The sequence below is a fragment of the Aspergillus costaricaensis genome, assembly GCF_003184835.1.
Source record: "Aspergillus costaricaensis CBS 115574 unplaced genomic scaffold BO79scaffold_50, whole genome shotgun sequence".
Lineage (NCBI taxonomy): Eukaryota > Fungi > Ascomycota > Eurotiomycetes > Eurotiales > Aspergillaceae > Aspergillus > Aspergillus costaricensis.
Genome location: NW_020291850.1, coordinates 80693 through 91743, shown reverse-complemented (window position 1 = coordinate 91743; position 11051 = coordinate 80693). Strand labels below are relative to the sequence as shown.

At 51.6% G+C, this 11051-nt stretch overlaps 2 protein-coding genes across 2 annotated transcripts; both read left to right on the top strand.

The window, feature by feature from the left end:
• The first annotated feature begins 584 nt into the window (after nt 1–584).
• BO79DRAFT_65762 (magnesium transporter CorA family protein) lies at nt 585–3744 on the top strand. The gene is made up of 4 exons (XM_025689559.1): nt 585–1148; nt 1224–3251; nt 3316–3518; nt 3584–3744. Exons 1-4 carry the CDS (start codon nt 736–738, stop codon nt 3652–3654), a joined length of 2715 nt encoding a protein of 904 aa, XP_025534580.1. The 5' UTR covers nt 585–735; the 3' UTR covers nt 3655–3744.
• Nucleotides 3745–5627: 1883 nt separating this feature from the next.
• BO79DRAFT_65746 (putative phospholipid metabolism enzyme regulator) lies at nt 5628–9015 on the top strand. The gene has a single exon (XM_025689558.1). The coding sequence runs from the start codon at nt 6068–6070 to the stop codon at nt 8840–8842; it is 2775 nt and encodes a 924-aa protein (XP_025534579.1). The 5' UTR covers nt 5628–6067; the 3' UTR covers nt 8843–9015.
• The last annotated feature ends 2036 nt before the right edge of the window (nt 9016–11051 follow it).

Genomic DNA, 11051 nt, shown 5'->3' with positions numbered 1-11051 from the left:
GTATTTGGTGTTGGGGGGAAGCTAAAAAGCATCGGTGAGCCAGTGATGTCATCACCTGACTGGGCGGGCCTTAAAGCGGTGATTATGGCCGGGCAGGGGGATTGGAGCTCCCAATTTCCTTGCTTTTTGCCAGGCATTTGGTCTGGAACTCCCTCCCTCTTCCATCTTCCCCATCGTTGCTTGTTCTTCGGAACTTCTCTTGACAGCAGAGGTCCTTCATTGGCTTCCCCACCTTTCATCCTCCCTCTAGTCTATCCCCATCGTGTACTTTGTACTACACAGTATCTACCTCTTAGGACTGCCCCCCCCATTTCTCCAGTTGATGGAGCTCAACCCTTGCCGTTGGAAGTGCCTCATGTCCCACCACGCCTCGCCCCTCGCTCGCCGATCTCCAATCGCACTGCGCACTGCGCCCCGATGAATTGTCCCTGACCACGCTGAGCCCTACTAGGCTGGCCGACACTGCATACCCGATAACCTTGCGTCTTGGATTGCCTTTTTTTTTTATCCTCGTCATCATTACTCTCATTCTTATCGCAGCAGTCATTCCTCGGTGTCGAAAACCCCCGTGCATGGTGCTGCTAAACCGTATACTATTTACTACTAGCTGCAAACTTATCGCCTTGATAAGTGGAACCCATTGAGATAAGGAATTGAGGGAACATTTTCCCAACTTTTTGGCCGATCATCGTGCATGCAGCATCCTCGGCCCCGAGGCCCTCGTTCCAGATCACAATGCAGCCTTCACCGTCAACTCCGCATCAGACCGCTCCCAGCCCGTCCAAACCCTCCCGACACAGTACTCGACGTGCCGGTGACTCCCAGTTAACAATCACGCGTGGCTACGACACTCCTGGCTCGGATCGGAAGCAGGACGATGGCGCAGGAAGCAGATCAGGTACCACGGTTAAATCTGCCAAACGGAAAAAACCCCGTCATCGAAAGCGTCGTCATCGCCGTCAGTCCTTTCTCGGCGGCGCTGAGGATCCTCATCCCGCTGCTCCTCATGCCTCGATCCCCGACGCAGGTGAGGATATCAGCATGATGGCTGATCAGGCTAAGCCGCAAGCTTCGCTGCCGTTCTATAAACTGGGTAGTAGGGATCTCAGTAGTACGAGTTTGGAGAGTGAGGCTTTGTTGGATCATCGGTATGTTGCTCAGTCATGTTTCTCTTGGTTTGGGATTTAGTTTCATCGGGCTAATGAGTGGGTGTTTCTACATAGTCATCAACCGTCGATGAGACCTCGGAGAGATAGTCGTCTCGCCCAATCCTATCGTCCCGGTTCCTCGACCACCCCCTTTCGTCCCGAGTCGGGCTCCCAGACCCTGCCGTCGGCGCACAGATCGTATCGAGTGGATAATGATAGTGGTGGGGAAGAAGAGGAAGTCAATGATCGGACACCGTTGATGCCACCGCCCTCTGCCCATAGTCCTAGCTTGCCTCGGTACGGGGCCGATTTTCGGTCGAGCCCGCTGTCGTTCCACCAGCGACGACCTGCCTCCAGTCGTTCGAGTTCTTCTCGATGCTCGCCTCGTGCCATACCGAGTCCCAAGTTTGGTGAGCAACAAGATCGTGATTATGACATCAACAACCCTCCGTCAATGCCAACGTCGCCCAAGCTCGGGCCTGAGATGAACTATGACGATGCAGTGGTCACCGGGGCAGAGTTTGACTTTTCGCTCGCCAAGTCGATTGACAATCGTATGGAACAACTGGCTCGCTCGCATGATGTGTTGATTGACGTTGATGGAACCAATAATCGTCCCGCGCAGTCGCCCGGGTCGTCGCCGACGTCGCCGCAGATTAACCCTCAGGAGCGTCTCCGTCGTCGCACGACCTTCCCAGCTGAAGAAGATGTCTGCTTCCCAACGGAAGAGGTTTCGGAAATTGCCGAAGAAGATGCACAGAGGGCGGCCAAAGAAGGCCATCGCCGACGGCGGCGGCTTAGGGAATGGCCGGATCTATCCGTCTTGGAGGATTGGAGCCGCCAGGAGAAGGAGGAGCGTTCAGGTGCTTATCGCGCGAAGAAGATCAGTGAGCCTATGCTTGTCGAGGGTCGTCTTCGTCCACAGTACCGACTCTGGCGACGCGAAGAGGAGGAAGCTCCCTACCGGTTCACATACTTCAACGAAGAATTCCAGAGTACTATCCACGCTCAGACCATCTCGGAGCTATGCCAGCCTGGTGGTAGTTTCCGCGAGCTCTTTATCCCGGATCCCCCAGAGTTAGACATCTCGTCGGATGAAGAGGAGGAAGAGGAGGAGCACCATCAAAGGGAGGGCACCACGGACCACAACAACCATAGCCGTCAGCCCAGCGGCAACGTATCCCGGGTCATGTCGCCGAACGGTAACAGTCACGGCGCCAATGGCAATGGTATCCATAATCACAACAATCACCAGGGTGTCTACGGGAATCAACGGCACCAGCCTCGAACGTCCATCATCAGTGAGGCTGTCACCGAGGCACGAACATCCGCCGAAGCGTCGCCCCTGCGCAAACCAGTTCAACCCAAGCCCAAACGGTATGGGCCTCGGCCGACCTTTTGGCTTGATGTTCTGTGCCCGACTGATGCAGAAATGCGAGTGCTCGCCAAATCCTTTGGTATCCATGCCCTGACGACCGAGGATATCATGATGCAAGAGGCGCGCGAGAAAGTCGAGCTGTTCCGGAACTATTACTTTGTCAACTACCGCACCTTTGAGCAAGACCCCAACAGCGAAAACTATCTCGAGCCCGTGAACATGTATGTTGTTGTGTTCCGGGAAGGTGTGCTGTCCTTCCACTTCTCGCAGACGCCCCATCCGGCGAATGTGCGCCGACGAATCCGTCAGTTGATGGATTACCTTATTCTCAGCTCCGACTGGATCTCATATGCTCTTATCGATGACATCACGGACGTTTTTGGCCCCTTGATTCAGGCCATCGAAGACGAGGTCGATGAGATCGACGAGAAGATCATGCAGATGCATGCAGACGAGCGAGGTATGGGGCCCAACAAGGAAGAGGATAATCAGAGCGTGACCACGTCTCTGGCCCCCGGTGAGATGCTGCGGCGCGTGGGCGTGTGCCGCAAGAAGGTGATGGGGATGTACCGCCTTTTGAGCAACAAGGCAGACGTTGTCAAGGGCTTCGCCAAGCGATGCAACGAGCAATGGGAAGTGGCGCCCAAGTCGGAGATTGGTCTCTATCTGGGTGATATCCAAGACCATATCATGACGATGACCAGCAGTCTGACCTACTATGAAACGTACGTTGCAGCCTCTTTCTTTTACATGGATATTGATTTTGCTAATTTAACGGCTCTGTTGTAGGCTTCTGTCGCGTGCGCATTCGAACTACCTGGCGCAGATCAACATCCTGATGAACGAGCGGCAGGAACAGACGGCCGACGTGTTGGGGAAGTTGACGGTGCTGGGTACGATTGTCCTGCCGCTGAATATTATCTGTGGTATGTGGGGGATGAACGTCAAGGTGCCTGGTCAGGATGTGGATAGCTTGTCGTGGTTTTGGTCGAGTAAGTCTCTCTCCCTCTCTTCTACATTGGATGAGGAAGTCGTGGCTAATGGAGTCTCCGTTTAGTCACTGCGGGGCTAGTTCTGTTCGCCATTGCGTCGTTCTACATTGCGAAACGAGTCTATAAGATTGTCTAGTCTAGTCTAGAAGATGATCTGGGTAGAAGGTTGGCTCTGGTTTGCTGGGTTCAATTTCGATTTCCTATTTAGTTGCTCTTTTGGCTATTGCGCTGGGGTTGCACTGGGAGAGGTATGGCGTGATGAGAGTTCAGTTTATTTGCAATACCTTGGGTCTGGCTACAGCTTCTTTCCTTCCATCTATCTGAGAGTGTATATTATGGCTAGGCTAGGATGATAGAGGTTATGGTATATAGCATGTGAAAGGGGGAATGTAACCCCCCCCCCCTTCCCCTTGAAAGATTCAAGATATCTGGTAAAAAGCTTAAACAGAGTTTTCTGGTTATTAGCACAAACCTGCTGGGAAGAAGTTCGTTCCGCGTCTCGAATGTGTTTCTCCGGGGGGTGAGATGAAGTCATGATGATTCCCCCCGGTCGGAGGGATGTTCCGTATTGGTTCCGTACTGTCCCGTATGGTCGGGAAAAGGTGGTGTGGCAACAGGTAAAGTTACCAAACGGCGATGTCACTGCAGGTATTGATTACTTTCAGGCTTATGATGGCGTGGATTCCTGAGGAATCCCCGTTTGGAAGGGGATTGTTTTATTCTTAGCTTGAAACTCGAAACAAAAACATCCAGAGTCAGTTATTTGCAGAGTAATTGGACGGACTGACTTCATCGCCTTCCATCCCTCCATCCTCTTAACTACTTACTACTTCCTCCCTCCTCACGTCATTTCCCCCCCCCCCTCTTTCTTGTCCTCTGTTTATTGATCTTCCTTTCACAATCTACGTACCAGCTGGTCGGCTGCTCTACCTCCACCAGCTGGCTGAAAGAAGGAAAGAAAGAGAAAACAAGGTCCACTTCACTGCTTGTTGACTCCCACGCTAGACACCTTTTTTTCCTTCCCGTTCCTTGACGTGGGCGGCTATCATTGGGTCTCGCCGTCCCCTCTCCCCTTGACTGGCCCGATCGGGGTCCTCCTCTTTCTTCTTAGTACTTACTAGATACTACTGCTCTCTCTCTCTCTCTCTCTCTCTCTGTGTGTGTGTACGCACGCAGACGACGACTGGAACTATCTAGTTAGTTACTTACTTACTAGACTTACCTAAGTAAGTCAGTGCAATCGTCGCTATCTAGCTATCTAGACTAGTACTTTCGGCCTATCTCCCGTGCTGCACTTTCTGGGTGCCCCGGTTACTGGCGAAAAAACTGGGTCAGCTTCTCTCGGGTACCGGCTTAGTGCTATCACTATCCAAGTACCAAGCAGCTAGCTAGATACACTACACTACACACTACACACTACTACTATTCTCTTGTTGCTGCTGCTGCTGCTGCTGCTGGTTCCTTGATGGCTGGATGGTTGGTTGGCGGTGCTACTAGTACTGCTGACTGCCACTGCTACGTACTCATCACTGGCTTGTCTGCCTGTGTCTGACAGTTTCCGCAGTCGAAAAGTTTCTGACTTCGCAATCGATTCCTTGCGTCTGACAGCCTGTCGAAACCTGGCTTGTCCATCCGCCATTCCCTCCTGCCAGCTGCCAATAGACAACATCAAACCCTCTCTGGACTCCCCTCCATCCCTCCCTCCCTCCCTCCCTCTTCACCTCCACCATCCACAACCGTCCGCCTCCTGCAAGCCTCGTTCCGGCCATACCTGCAGTTGGCCACCTGGATCGACACCGTTCTCTCGTCCTTCCCGTGAGCTAACGCGCTTGGAGCCTTGTTCTAGACGTTCCATCTCACCGTCTTCTGATCGAGTTATGTGCACGGTTGCGCCCGCGTTGACGGCTTCGGTCTACTTGGATTATTACTTGGTTTCCTGAAAAAAAGGGCCCGGGCTTGGAAAACAACAACAACAACAACACAATATCCTCCGCTGGGGTGGGCTGCACCACACATTCACCACACACGCACACACATACACATACACCCCCCTAGTTCTTGCATCCCTCTCTACAACCTTTTCCCCTCCTCCTCGCAGGGTTGATATACTTTTCCCTCCATCTGGTAATACTCAAGACCATCAGCAGCATGTGGCTGTCGTCCATTCGTCCTCTCACTCGGTTGACTGTGTAACGTGGTTTGGTACGACAGACAGGAGACCGCTGTCCTGAATTCCCAACGCGGCGACCACTTAGCTTTCGCCGTTATTTTCTCTCGAGCACCCCCGAATCTCCTGACACCCAGTGCTTTATTTTTTTTTTGTTGTCTCTTTTTTTTGGGGCCCTCCTCCCCCTTCCGTCCGTCCTGGGGTCTCCTGCCGGCTGGTGGCTCACCGATACTTCATTATTGGGATTTACTTTTCCTTTTTCTTCCTTTTTTCTTACCCTTTTTTTCTCCCATCCTCCCCTGTCCGGACCTTTGTTCCGGTTCCCTCTCGGACTTCGTGATTTCTACCGGTCTTGTCAGAAAGCTCTGACTCGCCAGAGATCATGGCGGCGGAGTCCGGGAGGTCACCTTATCCCAATGGGACCTCTGGTGGATCTCGTATGGCCCACGGAGATGAGGCTGCCTTGTCTGCACCACGCCGATCTGCCAGTGAAAGTGACATGATAGAAGTGCCACGTTCAACCTTTCGATCCCAAGCCCAGGGCTCCGCCGCGTCACAGCTGCCTAAGTTCTCGCATGCGGTTCCTGGCGTCTCCGCCTCAACGTCTACCACCAACTCGGCTATATCCTCCCGCGAGTCCTCCCCCGTCCGCTCCTCTCGTCCGCGCAAGACCAGTGCAACCCCCCGTCACACTTCCTCTCGATCTCGCAAAGGCAGCATCGATCGCAGTCCCAATCGTTCCATTACAACAACGAATACTGGTTCTGGCACGCTCCCCTCCGCCACGGTCGTACAACGAGCGCTGTCCCAGAACAGCAGACCTCCCGTCCTCAGCCCACCCCCCAATGCCGAAACGTTCTCCGATGTGCCCGATCCGGACAAGTCCACCATGCCATTATGGGCCACAACGCGGCGGTCGGAACCACAAGAACCTACTCCTCCGAATACCTCCATCAAACGGTCGGTGCCAGATGACTTTGCGACAAAGCCAGATCGGAGTGCTCCCCGTGCCGTAAATAGGGGCCAGGGGTCGGCTCTGGAAACCGTCCAGGAGATGGCTAGCGATCAGTCCACGCCGTCGACCGATACGGTCATGAACCGACCCCTGACTGAAGAGTCTCAGTTACAAAAGATCGATGAATCGGACGCCACCCCCAAGGCGTCGCGGTTCCACAATGAGAGTGGCAGTGATAGTGGAGGGAACAAGAGCTCCGAGCCAATGGAGGGTCATCGCCGTCATTCTGCTTCGAAGACCCGGGGGACCAATGCCCTTCTTTCCAAGCAGTCCTCGACATCTTTGAGCGGCGGTCCTCGTGCCAAACCGGCGGATGGGTCTGTCCGGAACATGATTGTCGAGACGGAGACCGTCAGCTCGATTCCCCAGGTATCCCTGGCTGTGGCTACCGGGGATCGGGGTAATACTGGCCGAGTGGATTCTTCGGGCACTCTTCGCATGAAAGGTAGCCAGGAGACAATTCGGGCCAAGAGAAAAGAGAAGCGGGTGCGCAAACCGGCGACCTTGGCCAGTGGCGCTGCATCCTCCAAAGCGGACATTTTCGAAGCTAAGGTGGCCAGCGCGGTTGACGAGGCCGATGTGTCCGACTCGGACGAAACGTTTGTGTACGAGTCCAACCCTCCTGACCCGTATCCCGTGCGGCAAAACCGATACCATTCCCGGACCCCCAGTGCCACCTCCATGGCCAGCCAGGTGGATCAGCTGTCTGCGGTTCGCAGTCGGCCTGGAATCCGGGATGGCAACCACAGCGTGACCGGCAAACGCAGCATGAAGTTTACGAATAATACGTTTGCTACCGGGCCGGACGATCCCGGCGAGGAGAGTGCCCGAAGCCACTCCCGAGTCGATAACGGCGGCACCCACACGCCCCGGCACCATCACATCGGACGCTACGGACGCAATAACAACCTGTATCCATCCTTGTTCGATCACGAGTCACCGTTCCCTCAGCCTCAGACGCACCTCAAGTCGCCCCGGCATTTTATCGGCGGTGGGTACCGGCAGTCCCGGCATCCGGGGTCTCGCGCTGGACCTAACTACCGCACGATCAGCGGGACCAAAAAGTCGAATGATGGCTACGGGTATGATTTTGATGCCGAAGGGGCGGATGACGAGCGGACACCGCTGGTAGGGTCCCCCCGAGTGACACGCAGCCGTCATGGCGCTGGTCGACGCCCCAATAGTGCCAGCCTACGCCAGATGGAATACATGCAACAGCGGCAACGCGGGTACTTTTCGCGGTACGGTGCATGTGTAATCATCAGTCTGTTACTTTTCTTGCTCGTCGGAGGCGTGACGTCGTTCGTGGTGGCCTCTACGAAGGCTCTTGTGGATGTGGAGATTCTGGACATCCAAAACGTTCTTGCTTCCGAGCAAGAGATTATGTTGGATCTCAATGTACAAGCCGTCAATCCGAACCTGTTCCCCGTGTCCATTGACGATATGGACATGAACATCTTCGCTAAGAGTCGATTCGTCGGGACCGACGAGCTTTGGCGCAAGCTCAGCACCGACTCGAGTCCCGTCCCCAGAGTGGAGAACAGCCGGAAACGGGCCGAGATGGCTCTCATCGCTCGCTGCGCTGGTGATGCGAGTTGTCTGTCGAACAGCACCCTATCGCTGCACGGCAAGAAGACCAAGGGCGGCGTGGACAAGGGCACAGATCCCATTGAGTCTGATCCTGCGGGCGATCCTCAGACTATGCTGCTCGGTCGGGTGTTCCGATTTGATTCGCCTCTGTCTTTCGAGCCGTCGCCATGGAATTATGTTCCTACGGCGTCCAAAGGACAAATCCGGCTTGCCCGTCCGGGCAACAAGACGGAAGAAGGTGGCACAGAGCGATGGGAGCGGGTGCTCCAGCATGAATTTGAGCTGATCGTCCGCGGTGTGGTCAAATATCAACTTCCACTGAGTTCCCGTCTCCACTCAGCATCCGTCAGCTCTAGCATTAAGGTAATCCCTAATGAGGACGATGACACGGATGGGGGTGGCAAGCATTCGCCGGACAACAAGACCGTCAGTATCTCCGGGACCAAGTATTATCGCCGAGTCCGACTCGCTCGATCCGAAGATGTCGATATGTCGGCGGTCGAGGCGTTGAAGAAGACCTTCCGGTCCCTCAAGCGAGCATTTACGGCGTGAAACTGGTTTTCCGTAGCTGTCAGTCATGATTGCGTGGCTTCGCATTACACATTTGTGTCTCCTTTCGATACCTTATCGTGCTGGCTCTCGTCTAGACGGTCTTTACCTCCCTGCCTTTTGCGGAAGGTCAGTTTATCCTGAATAAGGACTGAATGGCCGGGGTGACCCTTACATCTGGGGTTGGCCCTCAACAGGAGCAAGGGCTACTCCCCCCTTGTGCCACTCGACATGGCGTATGACAGTACGCTATTGCGATAACGTGTTTCCTTTGTTGGAGCTTTCATTTTATCAAACCTAGCGATTGGTCTATTTCTCAACTGATGTGTAACGACCTGATATTTTCATCATGAAAAGAAAACGGCAGCAAAAGCATGGAGAACGGCACAGTTTTTTTCAACTTTTATTTATTACAATAAAGGAAAAGAACGTTATGTATGCATCAGCACGGCGCTCTATACAGCTTTTTTATTTTCATCTTCTGGGGGTTTGTTTTTTCTTATTTGTTTCTTATCTTTACTTGTTTTACTTCTTGTGTTGCTTGCTTCAAACTTGCGTGGTTGGTTCCTGGCTGGGAGCGTTGTGTGTTTGACTAGAGGGGAGGGAGCATCGGTGACGGGTGCACACGTCGTTCTCTCTTGCTTTTGCTTCTGCATGGTACCTACTATGCATTTTTTGTATCTATGTATGTGTGTACATAATATTCTATGTGAGGTGCTTGACTGTGCCACATTCGAAGAAAGTTAATTGCATGATATGGTGGATAGATAGGGGTAGAGGTACATAGATATAGGAGATAGGGGGAAGTGCATGGATACACATAATATGATTGATGGATGGATGTAATACTTTTCAGCTGATGGCTGATTGACTTCATTAGAAACTCTGCAGATTCCGAGATGGTTGGTTCTGTATTCAGCCTGACTTGCTTGCATGTTCTGGGGACAGCACTGAGACCTGGGTTGTGTGGTGATTGTTTGGGTGGATGCACTGGATAATCTTGGTGATTTCAGTCAATCTCTTTTCTGATTTTTCTTGAAAGATAGTAAAGGTGTATATACACTGAAATGACTAGATACCGAAGGCTGATACTACAAGACAACGAAGAAAAAAACAAGAAAGACATCTGAAAAACTACTTAGTATATAAGCCTTATTAAACAAGAAGTTGATTATTGAATTATCATCATGTCGCATGAAATGATTCCGCTGCTGATTTGCAGTACTATCCTATCCCACAACACCTGTCCTGTCATTTCTTGTCACTCTTCACCGAAGCGTCGACTACAGTATAATATACTAGTAAAAAGCTGCGCTTTGGAACATACCCCCGAAAGAATTTGAAAAGGGAAAAACACTACAAATAATCATAACTATGGATAGCAAGTAAGTAAGTAAACTATAGACCACACTACACTTAATGCAGCGCAAGGTTTTCATAACCATTGCATAGTTGCATTAGAAGTGGTATTTGCTTATTATTCCTAGCATGACAGATACGAGAAAACGAAAACCCCCAATCCAAAAATAAATAAAATAAAATAAATGAGGAAACAAAGTAACGAAGTAACTCCGAATCTTGCATGTGCATACCTTAGTATAGACTACATACTGTATGTTCTTCATCACTCTTTGAAATCCCGAACCCCGAATAAACCCGGAATCCAAGGGGAGCGGGGGCACTGCCCCCACACCCCCAACCTTATAAGAAAAAGAATAAAAATAAGAATACAAAAACATACATGAGACAGGGAATAACTTACTGTATGTAGGGAAGTGAGAAAAGTGGAAGGAGACGTATATGATGATGATGATGATGATGGGTGGGGGAGAAAGGGTATGAATCAAGTATGCAAGGTTAATAATGCTTAAGTAGTAAATAGTAGTTAGTGGATCACTTGAATCAATCCAAGTATGGTTATGGTTGTTTGAAGTACTAGTAAAGCAAGGATAAAAAGGATTGACTGAGGTATTTTTTTTTTTTTTTTTTTTTTTTTTTTTGGTTTTTAGTATTCTGTAGGCAACTTGGCTTTAATCTCAAGTATACTTTACTTGACGTAGACGAAAGTACTCTAATGCACAGGTACAGAAGCAGTAGGCTACTAAGTAGGTAAGAACAAAAAAAGCAGCGGGGGATGAAGGAATAACGAGAGGCGAACAAGGATATAATCTCCCCACCAAGAGGAAGATCCCAATGCAAGATAAACCGAAGG